Source organism: Diceros bicornis, chromosome 6, assembly GCF_020826845.1.
Source record: "Diceros bicornis minor isolate mBicDic1 chromosome 6, mDicBic1.mat.cur, whole genome shotgun sequence".
Taxonomy (NCBI): Eukaryota; Metazoa; Chordata; class Mammalia; order Perissodactyla; family Rhinocerotidae; genus Diceros; species Diceros bicornis.
This window is the reverse complement of record NC_080745.1, coordinates 77,163,982-77,178,531: the sequence shown is the minus strand read 5'-3', so window position 1 is coordinate 77,178,531 and position 14,550 is coordinate 77,163,982. Positions and strand designations below refer to the sequence as shown.

General features: G+C 43.4%; 1 protein-coding gene across 2 annotated transcripts in view; it reads right to left on the bottom strand.

Annotated features, from left to right (window-relative positions):
• CASP7 (caspase 7) overlaps positions 1–14,550 on the bottom strand; it is a 40,073-nt gene continuing 25,523 nt past the window's right edge. For both annotated transcript variants that reach the window (XM_058544037.1, XM_058544038.1), the window contains exons 3-7: positions 9,533–9,669; positions 8,933–9,061; positions 6,166–6,341; positions 5,681–5,810; positions 1–2,141 (exon numbers count right to left, since the gene is read on the bottom strand). In XM_058544037.1, the coding sequence (XP_058400020.1) occupies positions 1,912–2,141; positions 5,681–5,810; positions 6,166–6,341; positions 8,933–9,061; positions 9,533–9,669 (802 nt within the window). In that variant the 3' untranslated portion in view covers positions 1–1,911. The remainder of the gene's footprint in view (positions 2,142–5,680; positions 5,811–6,165; positions 6,342–8,932; positions 9,062–9,532; positions 9,670–14,550) is intronic.

The following is a 14,550-nucleotide window of genomic DNA, read 5'->3' as shown; positions in this document are numbered from 1 at the left end:
CTTTAATGAAGTTTACGACACAAACTAGAGTGCTATGATTTTTACTTCAAATTACAATGCATGTAGGCACATTTATTTCTATGATAGGGACCTTTAATTTTCCAAAGAACAGCCTGCGAATTCTGGGAATAGTAGGGTAGATGTTTGTTGATTCTTGATTCATGATCTCCACTTAAATTTTGAACATTTGGTATATTTTAGATGGCAGGAAACCAGGAACAAGTCTAGTAAACTGGCCCTAAATTAATTTTCTCACTGAAAGACGATACTTCTACACCATCTGATTCTGTTACCAAATTAATAAATGGCAGCCCATCACAAACAGCTTTATCAGTTGATTAACCCTTTATGTGAAGAGTTTCAGCTTCCTAAGGGATTATTTACTTATTATTTTATTTGTGTTTCAGCTTCAAAAGAAACATGAGTTATACTTTGTGTTGACGTCAAGTCAGTAGGGTCAATTCTTATCCTGTTTTCTCATTTCCCCACTGCCATAAAACACTTCAAAAGAAAAGCAAACTGAGCAGGTTAGGAATTAAGCAACCACATTTTAATCAATAAATATAAACGTTTGTTAAGCAGTTATCAGGCAGAATAAAACAGTAATTTATCAAGAATTCAAAAAATAACATCACCTTGAAAAACAAAGTGCAAAAGCCTTTGCTATAAATGTTCCCCTGCTTAGAGAATTAGAGGTAATAAAAAATATACTCAGAATAAGGCTTTGGATAATCTAAAAAGTTCCAGGTATATTTTAAAGCTAAAACAGATTATTTTTCACATAGCCGCAATACACAGACTATCTGACAACTCAATGAATAAATGATTGGATGGAGGAATTACTGAACATCAGGGAATATGATTACTTGTATTCACATTATGGGCCAGGCTTATATCCATTTCTTGTTCTTCCCCTGTCTCACTATCCCTTGCTCTGCTCGGTACTGCAGGAAATCACCTTTCCCAGGACTCTTGCCATTGGCTTCCTGGTAGGGTTGGAAGGGTAAGGTGCTGGAGGAAAACTCCAGGGCAGAAGGAGAGGTGAAGCGAGGGTATTTCTCCATGTCTGACATCTGGCATGGCCTCATCTCAGGCAGTGGCTTTGTCCCTACCATGGCTCCATTTTCCACAACCCCTTGGTGGTCCTGGCTCCCAACAGGCAGTCCCCCCTACGGTTCCAGCTCCTGTGGACGACCCCAGCTTCTGGACTCAGGGAACTACACCTCTTCAGAGCCCTAGGCGGTAACAGCTTCCCTTTGTTTGGCTTCTCTTTTATCATCTAAGTCAGTCAATTTTCTCTATTAAATTCCTTCTGTTGAAACACTTAGAATGGTTTCTGTTTTCCCGACTCGATTCTGACTGAAACATATGAGAATCATTACATTTTTTTTCTCCTCTAACTTACCTGGGAATTTTTGCATGAGAATCTGCCCTAAGTCAATGAAAAATCACTCAAACCACACTCAGTACCCACTTTCTACAATACAGGCCAATATCCCGTTGGCTGTTTTTTGTCCAGGGCTGGGACTCTCTGTTGCCAGGTGCAAAAATGATTCTGACTGTCTAGCAACGTCAGCACCAATCACAGTGGATACAGCCTAGAGCCATGTGTAGAGGTTATTTCTGTTGTATGTACTAAGTCCAACAAGGAGAAAGAAATACAAACATAAAATTAACCTTAAGAGGGAATTACAAAGTCACCAAATGAATAATATTGTAAAAAAAAAAAGCGCCTCTGAAAATTCAGAGAAGGTAAGACAGCACCAGAAAGTTTCTTTCCTGTTGAATCAATAAATTTTCCTGAAATTAAAATCCTTTAGAATTTATGGATATTTCAAGAGCTTTAAAAAACAATCTGATTCATCAACAAATGATCTGGAGCTTCTCAGCTAGAATGCACCCCTGGAATGGTTATTTTGAGAAGTAGAGCTCCTTGGTGAGCATGGAGACGACACAGGGGATCTGCTTCTTCTGGTGGAAGTGCGGGTCATCGGACTGAGACTCAAAGTGCCTGGCCACCGTGTTGTTCACCCTGGTGAGGATCTGCATGATCTCCAGGCTCTTCCCATGCTCGTTCAGCATGGAGCAGAGGGCCTGCACAAACCAGGAGCCACTTCCTGGGTTCCTCCACGAGTAATAGCCTTCAACAGGAGAGAAAGAAGATCAAATCAGCTAACCCGGCTGCTGCTCCACGCACCACCCAGAATGAGCTCTCAGTGTTTGGGGCTCTCATACCTGCTTTTCTGACATTATTTCACCCTACTCTGCGTGCAAGGCCCTAATGAGAATTATGCTGCTGTGCTCAGAGAGCAAACATCTTAGATTTAGAGGGCTGCATGAAGACGCTCAACAAAACCTTTGGTGCTCCAGCATGGATACATATTGGATACCGAAGTGAGTGTGAGACAAGTCGCACAGGGAACTTTCCAAAGGAAATGCTGGAGAACCACTCCATAGCTCTGGAACTCCTCACCATCCTTTGGGGTGGGTACTACTTACTTACGCAAGCCTCAAGAGGGGAACTTGCAGGGGACCTCAGAGAATTTTGAGATGTGTTCCTGCTGTTGGGATGTGGACATGGAACTAGAGTCTGGCTCCTGTTGAAGAAATCTAGAGGTGAGAGGCAGCTGAATGATCAACTACCTTAGGGGCAGAGTCAGGAGAGCCGGCTGCCCTGGGAGGGCCAGCACTGTAACGGCAAGGGCTTTGTTTCTCGTGGACCACACATGGTCTGTGGCAGAGAAAGCTGGCTCTCAGTATGCCCTGGGTCCTCTCCAACAGGATTTCTCGAAGAGGCAAGAAGACCTCAGCAAACAGAGGCTGGACATGCAGCCTGGAGGATGCCCAGGAGTTGAGGAAGAAATCACAATACATAACCAGGAATGGAGATGCAAATCCAAGGGCCAAGGAGGAACAGGACCCAGGGAACCAGGGACTCACGAAAGAGCTCAAGAGGAAAGCACCCAGTTTTAATCATCCCACTGGTCCAGAGCACAAGAAGCCAGGTGAGCAAGGGACCCAGGTATCATCCTTAATTCGCCTCCTTCCCTCTCATTTTTGATGCTGGAGAATCTAAAAAGAGATCTGGCAAGTGGAGGAAGAGGTGAGAAAGCTGAAGGATCAAGGCCCCCTCAGCAGCTTAGGCCTACAGCAGGGCTGATCTCGAACTGAGGGAAATTTAAAGCCAAGTCAGGTTCAGGGTCTTAGTCACCCAGACTGGACATTCTGGTTCCAGTGCTGCGACTGTCTATGACTTAAAAAGGTGATCGCAATATCGTCTAATACCTTTGCATGAGCAGCAAAGCTATGGACCTTCTGGAGTTTTCATCCAGGGGCGAGGGAAGATTCCACCACTCTCATTCCCCCTGATTTAAAAGGACAATGTGAAACAAAATAAAATTGTGTTTGGTTTTCATGATGAGCTGTGCTTCCTCCTACTGCCAATTGGTCACGCCAGTTTGAGGAGAATGAGGTCATCACCTTTATCATTTGTAACAATCAGTTATTGAATCAATGTACAATAAACAGAAATAACATGTTTACATTTCTGTAAAATGATTGAGGTGCACTTAGAATTCTTTCCTGCAGCACAGAGTACTGGCAACTACCAGCAGGAAGATTTGAGCCCTATGGCATCAGCGGTATGACAATGTGTTTCATTTGTAGAGTGGGGGTCACATAACTTATCTCATTCAATACAATAACCTGGTGAGGATGGACCCATTTCATTACTGCCCCTGAGTTCGTGTCCTCTACCCCCTGTCCTACAGGGCTCCAAGGTAACCATTCTGAAATACAAATCTTATCCTGAGACTTTCCTGCCTAAACCACTTCCCTCGCACTCCTTTATGAGGCTGAAGTTCAGGCCACCTAGCACAGCATCACAATGGGGCCCCTTCCCTACCTGCCCAGGTCAGAACCTTGCCAATGCCCTGTCACACCCCATGCTATGGCATCTCCAAATCTCTCTGCCATGTGAGGACACAGTGAGAAGACAGCTGTCTACAAGCGAGGAAGAAAGCCCTCATGAGAAACCAAGTTGGTGGCACCTTGATCTCAAACCTCCCAGAAACTGTGAGAAACAAACTTCTGTTGTTTGAGCCGCCCAGTCTGTGGTATTTTGTTACAACAGCCAGAGTAGACTAACACACCCTGTGCTCCAGCTCTATGAGTTTTACCAGTGCTTTGGGCTATCTGACCCCTTGGTGCTCTGTCTGGTAAGCCACCTTTCCCTTCCTCCTGTTTGATTTTTCAAGACTCAGTGACAGCAGCTCTTTTCTAGGAAAGCCTCTCTCACCTGCCTCCCTAGAAGAGTCCACACTTCCTCATTTAGTTCCACCAGTCCTTGCTCAGAGAATCCACAACTCCACCACTGGGTTTGTTTACACAGATATATGCCCTCATCATACCGCCTCCCCCTCAAGAGCAGGACAACCAAATTATTTTCTTACACGATCCTTAAAACTTGTGAAGTTATCATTCTCACAAAATCTCATCTGCAGATCCTGCCAGAGCTGGGATCCAAACACACCAACCTATTTACTGTACCCAATGCCTTTGTATCAAGCGCTTGACAAACTACTACAGCTGGGAGAATTCTAACTTAATGTTTTTTACCCAGAACAAAGGAAGGACTTTCACTGAACTGACTCAGGCAAACGCAGAGCTTGGTAAATAATAAGTAGGCTTGCTCATTACTGGCATTTTCTGGTGCCTGTTTACAGATTGCAGAGTAAAGGAATCCTGCCCTGAGCTATGGCTCTATCATGTACTGAAATCTCTATGTGACCTTGGGCACATCACTTAAGCTCACCCAACCTCTATTTTTCATCTGTAAAATTAGGACAGCAATAACACCTTTCCTAACTACCTACATGATTATTCTAAGGATGATATGAGGTGGAAGACATGAAAAACACCCTGTAAATTTTAAAGTGCTGTAGAAACGTTTGTTCTTATAATTACCAAAAATAATAGTAACAATAAATGAGAAAATTCAGCTTTCTTGGAGAAAAAAGGGAATATATCCCTGAGGTAGGCAAAATAATGGCTCCCAGAGATGTCTGTGCACTAACCCTGGAACCTGTGAATATGTTACAATAAATGAGAGAATTCAGCTTTCTTGGAGAAAAAAGGGAATATATCCCTGAGGTAGGCAGAATAATGGCTCCCAGAGATGTCTGTGCACTAACCCTGGAACCTGTGAATATGTTACCTGACATGACAAAAAGGACTTTGCAGATGTGATTAATGTGATGGAAACGAGATGGGGAGATTATCCTGGATTATCTGGGCGGGCCCAATGTAATCACGGGAGTCCTTAAAAGAGGAGAACTGTTCCCAGCTGTGGTCAGAGAAAGTGAAGAGAGGTTGGAAGAAGGGTCCGAGAGAGGTGGGCTGCTGTCTCTGAGGGCAGAGGAGGGGCCATAACCAAGGAAGGCAGGAGGTTCTAACACGCTGGAAAAAGCAAAGACAAGGACTGTTCCCCCTAGAGCCTCCAGAAGGAATGTAGCCCTGCCAACCCATTTTGGAATTCCGACCTCCAGCACTGTAGGATAATACATTTGTATGTTTCAGGCCACTATGTTGTAATTTATCCCTGCAGCATCATGAAACTAATACAGCCCCAGGCCTACATTCTGATGGTGGAATGGCATGGTCCAGTCAGCGGACTTGATACCTGGAACTGTGGAATAGGCGAAGAGAAAGTCGGCTTCAACTGGGACCTTATATCGAGGATTAGCATCCGTGTCATTGATAGGCCCCGAGTCGGCCTGGATCCCGTCATCAAGCTCTGTCCCCCGACAAGCCTGAGTGTCAAAGCAGAGATCACTCTATGAGGTCGGGAATAGAAACACGTGCTGTTCACTTCCGGGTCCCAGTGCCTAGAACTGTGCTTGGCAAGAACTAGGAGCTCAATGATAATGTGATGAACGAATGTGTCAAATTAGTAAACAAAGCAAATAAAAGTACTGCAATTTTTTAAAGAAACCCTCAGAATTTGTGATCTGATGCAAACACAGATGCCAAGCATTTAGAGGTAGAAAAACAAAACCCAAATTTGCATACCCCAATTGAAACAGCACACAGATGTGTAAAAATGATACAATCTAACTCTCTAATCTTTTCCCATTTTCAACTGTATTGGTTGTGAAAAGTGATTACCTGAATGAAGAAGAGTTTAGGTTTCTCTAAAAGGGTTTTACATCTATCCCCCCTAAAAAGGCCTGTCAAGTCCTTTATTGGTGTCATGCCATCTGTTCCATAAATGAAATTTTCTTCTCCGTGGCTTAATAAGATACAGGCGAAGCAGGCTGAATTTCTGTGGTCCTCTTCAGAAGCTGCAAGCAAGCGATTTGAACATTGAGAAGTTAAAAAATAAGTCCTCTGGGACCTCAGATGCAGTATTCTCTTCCAGGCTGGCAGCTGCCACCGACTGAGAGAGGTACTCAGAGGGAGGAGCACCTCTTTGGAGAGAAGGAGTTGTAGAGGAGAGAAGTTAGAGAGACGGAGAATTCTAGAACACTCAGTCTGAAACCAGAATGGGGCTGCCTCATGAGGAAGTGAGCCCCAAGTGTGAGAGGGGTTCAGGCAGCTGCTGGGAGGCAGCATATTGGGGTGCCAGAGGGGGCCCCACTGTCTGTTAGGTCTGTGACACTGGGCACTGGTTACTTAACCATTTTGTGTCTTGGTTTCCTTGTCAGTAAAATGGATATAATAGTATCTATTAAATGAATGAATATTCGTAAAGCAAGCTGCATAATAAATATCATGCAAGTATTTGGTAAAGAAAATAAATCATGATAAGTGAAATAAGCCAGTCACTAAAGGAAAAATACTTTATGATTCCACTTTTGAGGTACCTAGAGTCGTCAAGTTCACAGAGGCAGAAAGCAGAACGGTGGTTCTCAGGGGCTCCGGGAGGGGCAAATGGGGAGTTTGTGTTTAACAGAGACAGTTTCACTTTTGCAAGATAGAAAGAATTCTGGCAATGGACGGTGGCGATGGTTGCACAATAATCTGAACGTACTTAATGCCACTCAACTGTACACTTAAAAATGGTTTAAGATGGCCAATTTTACATTATGTGTATTTTACCACAATTTAAAAAGTAAAAAAATAAAATTACAGAAAAGGAAAGACTAAAAACTAAAAATGCTAGCTGGCTGTTAATTTAGGATACTGATGAGAGGAAGGAATCGTAAACTACGTAACCAGTTAGCTCAGCCTGAACTCATCTAAGCTTCTGTGATGCTAACTAATTTAACCTACGCTTTCTTCTCGATGATCAATGATGGGGGAAGAACAAGATTTAGAATTTCTGGAATACCTACCTTGTGCAGACAGTGACCTAGGTACTTTGCGTGAGTTATTTCATTTAATCCCTACAAGAGCCCCTTGAAGTAGGCCTCATTTATCTTTATGTCACTGATAAAAAATGGAATCTTGAAGAGGTCCCACAACTTTGCCCGAAGGTCGCATGACCTGTTGGAGCCTTACAGCCACGCGTCTCGCCCAGGGCGCTGCAAGGCCCTGCAGCCTCGTCAGTTCCAGACAGACCGGGGCAGCCTCTTCCATGCCCATTGTGGCCACACCTGTGCATCGATCTGCACAGTGATTCTGTATTAGTTTTGACAATAGGGGTACAAGGGGACGGGATTCTTTCTCCCGCTCAGCTTAAGATCAGATCGGTTAAGACAGACTTGGAAAATGGGAGTTTTGCTCTCACTGGAGCCTATTACATGTACAGTCAAGAAAAATAACTGCTTTACTACTTTGACAGCACAATAAATGAGAATTCTGTGATTGTGACATGCTCCAGGCTTGGATGGAATGGCTCACTTTTCTTAAGAACAGAAACTGCCATTGGGACAAGCCCTTACATCTGTACAGGCCGTTACACTTCTCAAAGCACAATCACAAACTTTCCGCTAATCCTCACTCCAACCCCAAGATACAGGAGGAGCTGGTATCATGATCTGCATTTCTGGGAAGCGAAGAATCAGGAAGGCGCACTTGCCCAGGCCGCCCAGCTGTCAGAACCTGGACTAGACCCCAAACTGTACTCCTGTTTCCCAGTCTGCTCTACCCTGTGCTCTACTAGGGCACAGAAGGTCAGCTTTTAAGATTCACGTTTCAAGAAATTAGGAAGAGATGCCTAGTTTTTAAAAATATAAAAGGGTATTTAAGAGGGTGTTACAAGACAGGGTGGGATCTTCTTTGTGTTTAGCTGTGTTGCCAAGAAAAGCAGCAGTGATTTGAACTGTGGGCCTGTCCACTGCCCGGGGGTCACTGTCTAATGAGTTAGTGGGGTATCACTTTCAAACACTTGCCCTAAATGCCAGACAACCCTAGGTGGCATCCACTAGATAGTGTGGTATAATACAGAGCACGGTTGTTCTGGAGTCGGAAGACCAAGGCTTGAATTTGGTTCTGGCCCCACTAACTGTCCCTTCAGTATGTCCCTTACTCTGTCTACAGCTCTGTCCCTACATTCATAAAATGGGCATGATAATATTCCGTTGGCCAACACTGCAGGGGTTGTGGTAAAGATCTAATGAAATAATTTTGTGTATGTGCTGTATAAAAAATAAGGTCATTCTGAAGTACATGGGGATGACTGTTCTCTATCTGCTACCAGGGAAAAGTTACATCCTGAGGAATTACCTTTTTCAAATTGAGACCGTTCTGTAGATACACAACCTATTTCTCTTGCTGTAATGTAAGCCTCTTGCATCTTTTTAGGGAGAGATCTAAGTTTCCTGAAAGAGGCCTGCCTACCCCAGAGACAGGTATGGAGTAGCCAGGAGGAAAGAAAGGCTTCCCATGCTGAAATCCCTCTGCCCTGTGAAGGTGTCCTCCTGAGACCGGCTGGGGCCCTGCCCCTTTCGGGAGCAGGAAGAAGACAGAGGGAGGAAGGGTAGGCATGTACCTTGTTTCAGCAGATTTTTCATCTTGGTACAAGAGCAGTCATTATAGATGACCACATCGAAACCCAGGTTTCGGAAGCACTTGAAAAGGGCCTCAGCGTCTTTGTCTGTCCCGTTTCGCGTGCCCATTCCTGTGTGAATCAAGCATCGAGTCCCTGATGAGCAATCCCTAGCTGAGCACCGCATGCCGGCATCATCAGGCCAGGTGCTCAGGTGTAAACAACGCTGCCAAGGTCACAATTAAATGAGCAATTGAAATAAGAAGCAAAATCAAAGGAGAGGGTAACTCAGCCTGCCCACAAAAGGTGAGCCTCATCATGGTAACTCTCAGCTCCAGTCAAGGTCAAACAGCTCCCCTTGATTCTTAGCCCTTTGGTCCAAGCCCCACGTCAGCTAATGCACATGGCAGGACCTCAGACTGAGAGTTCCCGATTTTCCTGCATCCCTCTCTCATGGATGTGCAGATACCATCTTTGGAGGGGCTGTCTGCCACAGCAGACGGGCACAGCATTTTTCTGATGAACGTCTGCTAACAAGTCTTAACCCGAGTTGAAGAAACTGGAAGGGAACAGGACAGGTTAGGCCATGCCCACAACACTTACTTGTCACTATGTCGAAGTTCTTGTTGTTTATGATGATGCATTTGCCCACCTTCTCAAAATTCATGTTATATTGATACGTAGGCACTCGGTCCCGGGTGGTCTTGATTGATCTCCCTGAGCCATTTTTCTTCTTCATACTGGGGAAATAGAAAGCCAGTCAGGGGCTGTGGAGGACATTTGGATAGTAATGGCCTCTTGATTTTATTACTAGCATGAAAGGGGTGCCCAAGAAAGCTGCAATATCTGTGAAAATAAGACATGCGGTGAACAGATGGCTCTGTTTAATTGTCACAGTTAAATGGAACAGGATCTCCCACTTAATTTCATTAGATGTCAGAGAAATGCAAATTAAAATCACAATGTGATACAGTATGCACTCACCAGAAGGGCCACAATGTACTGGTAACCACGTGCAGCACCTGCAATTATCATACATTGCTAGTGGGAGCCTATTTTGTAGATCCATCACAGAAAATGGGCAGCATCTACTAAAACTGAACTTAAACATATCCTATGACAGAACAATTCCACTCCTGGGTATATACCGCAAAGTAGAGCAAAGATGTTTACCAAAAGACAGATCCACACATGTGCACAGCAGGAATGTTTAGTAATAGCCCCCAAAAGGAAATAATCCCATTGTCCATTTACAGTAGAATGGATATTACTGAACGTTCATATAATGCAATACTAGGTAACAATGGGAATGAATAAACCATGACAATACGAAGCCACACGAACGAATCTCACACATATAATGCTGAGAGAAAGAGCCCACGTACAAAAAAACTAATACCTGCTATTAGAAGTCAAAGGTTTTCTCTGTTGGTGGGAGAGTTAGGGACTGGAAGGGACACAAGGACTTTCTCAGACGCTGGTCATATTTTGTTTCCTGATATTGGTGCTGGTGACATGGGTATGTCAGTTAGTGATAATTTGTAAGTGTGTGCACTTTCCTATGTGGATGTTATCATTCAATTAACATTTACATTAAACGGGAAAAAAAAAGGAAGAGCAATTTAAAAAAGAAAGCAGGCCTTTTCCAAGCTTCAGACATGGACCATCCAGATTACCAAAAGTCTGGCACGTAGGCGCTAAGGCTGGAACACAGGGCATCGTTGAGAGAACAGAGAAAAAAACTCCAAATGCGACTGCGGAGCAGCCTTGCTAATCATCCACCCGAATGTAAGCTCCATGAGAGAAGAGATTTTTTATCTGTTCTGAAAAATCACTGAATCCCTAATACCTAGAACAATGCCTGGCACATCAGTTGCTCAATAAATATTTTTTATAAACTACAGACCAATATCCCTTAGGAATACAGATGCCAAAATCCTTAACAAAATAGCAAACCAAATCCAGTAATCCATAAATAGGATTATATACCACCACCTCGTGTGATTGATCCCAGGAATGCAAGGTTGGTTTAACACCCAAAAACCAATTAATATAATACATCATATTAACAGAAAAAAGTACAAAAACCATTTGATCAATTGATGCAGAAAAAAATTGTGACAAAATCCAACTCCCTGTTAGGATAAAAATGCTACATAAGGATTACAAGGGAACTAACTCTACCTGAAAAGGGCATCTATGGAAAACCCACAGCTAATATCATATGTAATGATGAAAGACTGAATGCTTTCCCCCTAAGATCAGGAACAAAGCAAATACATCCACTCTTGCCACTTCTACTAAATATTCTATGAGAGGTTCTAGTTGGGGCAATTAGGTTTAGGTTAAAAAAAAATTGCTATATGAATGAGTGAATAGAGTCTTATCCCCTCATTTCGTGGATATGGAAACTGAGGTGCATAGAGAGGCAGGAGGTTGTCAAGGTCATCCAGCTAGTGGTCAGCAAAGTGGGACCATCACTTAGGTCTCAGACATCACATCAGCATTTGAGAGCCCTACATCCTTGAGTATTTATTAGAATGATCTGTTCACTGTTCTCTCAAATCACTCATCAAAAGCTGGAAGAAGGAAAGTGAAAGTGAAAACTAAGTTTGTTACTTAACAACTGTGGGTCCGAGGGTATTTTACTGAGTTTTCATTGAATCTTATCCACTGGAGTTTCTCAGAATTTCTGAAAGGACATGTTCTTTCCCCTTGCCCCTCCTACCTTGGTCCAGATCACAGATTAGCTCTGTGTCTTGAACCTTCAGATTCTTTATTGCTATTTTTCAACTTCAACACGACTTTATCCTCCACTTTTATAAGGCCAAATTTCTTCTATGATATTGTTTTATTTTTAAAAGAGAAATATCCTGTATTTGTTCTCCTATCTTCTCTAGACTCCTTTCTCTGTTTTCTCTCTGGAGTTGAGGATCAATGCCAGTTTTTCCTCACACTTCTTCCCCTAGGGAGGCAGCATGAAAAAGCCCTGGACTTGAGGCCAGACAAGGTGTGACCTGGGCCAGTGAGTTGCTGCCCCTCCCCGAGCAGCAGCTTCCCCTCCTGGAAAACGGAGCCTTCTGTGGCTGTCACAAAATCAGACGGGAGATTCACGGCAGCAGGTCCTCTCCCTCCCAGGCCTCTATAAAAGTTCATAGGAGATGAATATCAGCCAGGTGAGTCTCTATAATGTTCAAAGACACACATGCAGGGAGGAGTAGGATTTATTTCCTTATTGTCCCCCTGTCAATGACCCCTACTGACAGTGTCCTCTGTGCATGTTAAAATATTGCACACAGTCTTTCATATGCACACAGACTCTTTGGTCTTCAATTGATGCCTCTGAGGTAGGTGGAGGAACATAATCATACCCATCTTACAGGCAATAATAGCAATAACTGACATCTGTCAGTGCTTACTATGGTCTGGGATCTTGTTAAAACTCTCACCTGCATTTTCTCGTTGAGTCCTGACCGGTCTTTAGCTAATTTAAGGCCACTCAATGATCTGAATAAGAGTGGCAAAAACTCTGGCAGGCTGGAGCTCACAGTTTATGCACTAAAGCCCTTTCAGAGATAACATTCTACTTCTATCTTCTGCAATATGGGTTATTTTAAAGCAAAGTCTACAACGATATCAGAGTAATAAACAAGCTGTGATTGTAGTAAGCTGCCATTAGCCCATCCTCAATGACGAGAAAAACAAAATCAGTGAGCACCTCTTATAAGAAAAATAGGCTTGGATATAAGTTACATGAAAAAGAAAAGGACTCCACTTCAATCAGGATAGAATTTGGAAAATTAACTTGTTTTTTAAAAAAAGGTACACGATAGTGACATCAATATCATGGTGGAGTGAGCTCTTCCCTTAGTCTCTCCCCTCAAAGATACAACGAAAAGGACATTCATAAACCAAAAGAGGACACTCACACAACACAATAGATGTCTAAGAGATCTACACAGCCATACGTCTGAAGGTGCGGGTGCTGGACCCCCAGGGAAGCAGTGGAAGGAGGTAAGAAGATCTCCTCTCCCTCCCTGAGTGGCGGCGATCTAGGGCACGGGACTTTGTGCAGCGGCCAGCGGGTGACACTGACAGAAAGGGAAAAAGGCAGCCCTCTGTGGGAACATTTGTGCTCACTGAGTTGCCTCCCAGTCTGTGGGAACACTCCACACTGAGGCAGCTAAGCAATTGTGGGGGTATCCACACCAAGCTGATCAGCCCAAGCTGGCAGAGAGTGAGTGCAGAGGAGGGGCGTGCAAGATTGCGCACGCGAAAGAAAGCGCCCCTGCTCGCCCCCCCTGCCCTCCCCATCTGGAGCACCAGTTTGACTGGTTGGCCAGAACAGGGGATCCCCACCAGAGTGCCTGCACATACATGCATAAAGCGGAAGCGTCCAGTGGGCAAACACAGATGGGCCCTGCCGGCACAGGGGTCACAAAGGCTCAGAAGACACAGCTCCTGCCCCCACAACCCCTAGTGGTGGCACGTGGAATCTGTGACCAGATACTACCACTATGTGAAGGCACAAGTCCACCCCAGCAAAAAAAATGAAGAGGTATACTGACACTCGGGACCAGAAGGAAAATGACAAGTACCCAGAAATCAATCCTGAGAAATTTACAATCTAAATCACAGTGAATTCAAAACAGTTATCATAAAGAAACTCAACGAGTTATAAGAAAACTCAGAAAGACAGTTTAATGACCTCAGGAATAAAATTAATGAACAGAGAGAATTCTTCACAAAAGAGATTGAAACTATAAAAAAAATCAGAAATGTTGGAGATGAAAAAGACAATGAATGAGATAAAGGAAAATCCGGAGTCCTTAAAAAATAGAGCTGATATTATGGAGGGCAGAATCAGTAATTTAGAGGACAGAAATATAGAAACTCTGTAGATGGAGGAGGAGAGAGAACTAAGACTAAAAAGAAATAAAGAAATTCTCTGAGAACTATACGACTCAATTAGTAAATGCAACAAAAGAATTATAGGTATTCCAGAGGGAAAATACCTTCTTCCTGAAGAAAGGAGCAGAGACCTTGTTCAAAGAAATAATAGCTGAGAACTTCCCAAACCTGGGGAAGGAGCTGTAATCACAAGTAAATGAAGCCAATAGAACTCCTAATTACATCAATGCAAAAAGACCTTCTCCAAGACATACATTAGTAAAACTGGCAAAAATCAATGACAAAGAAAAAAATATCAAAGGCATCAAAGCAGAAGAAAATAACCTACAAAGGAACCCCTGTCAGGCTTTCAGTGGATTTCTCAGTAGAACCCTTACAGACTAGGAGAGAGTGGAATGATATATTCAAAATTCTGAAAGAAAAAACTTTCAGCCAAGAATACTCTATCCAGTGAAACTACCCTTCAAATACAATGGGGAAATAAAAACTTTCCCAGATAAACAAAAGCTGAGGGAGTTCATCGCCACAAGACCCACCCCCCCCCGCTACAAGAAATGATCAAGAAGGCCCTCATACCTGAAAAAAAAAAAAAAAGGTTTACAAAGCCTTGAGCAGGGAGATAAACAGACAGACAAAATCAGAAAACTGCAGCTCTCTATCAGAACAAGTTAGCAAATAATTATAACATTAAAGATAAAGGGAAGAAAAGC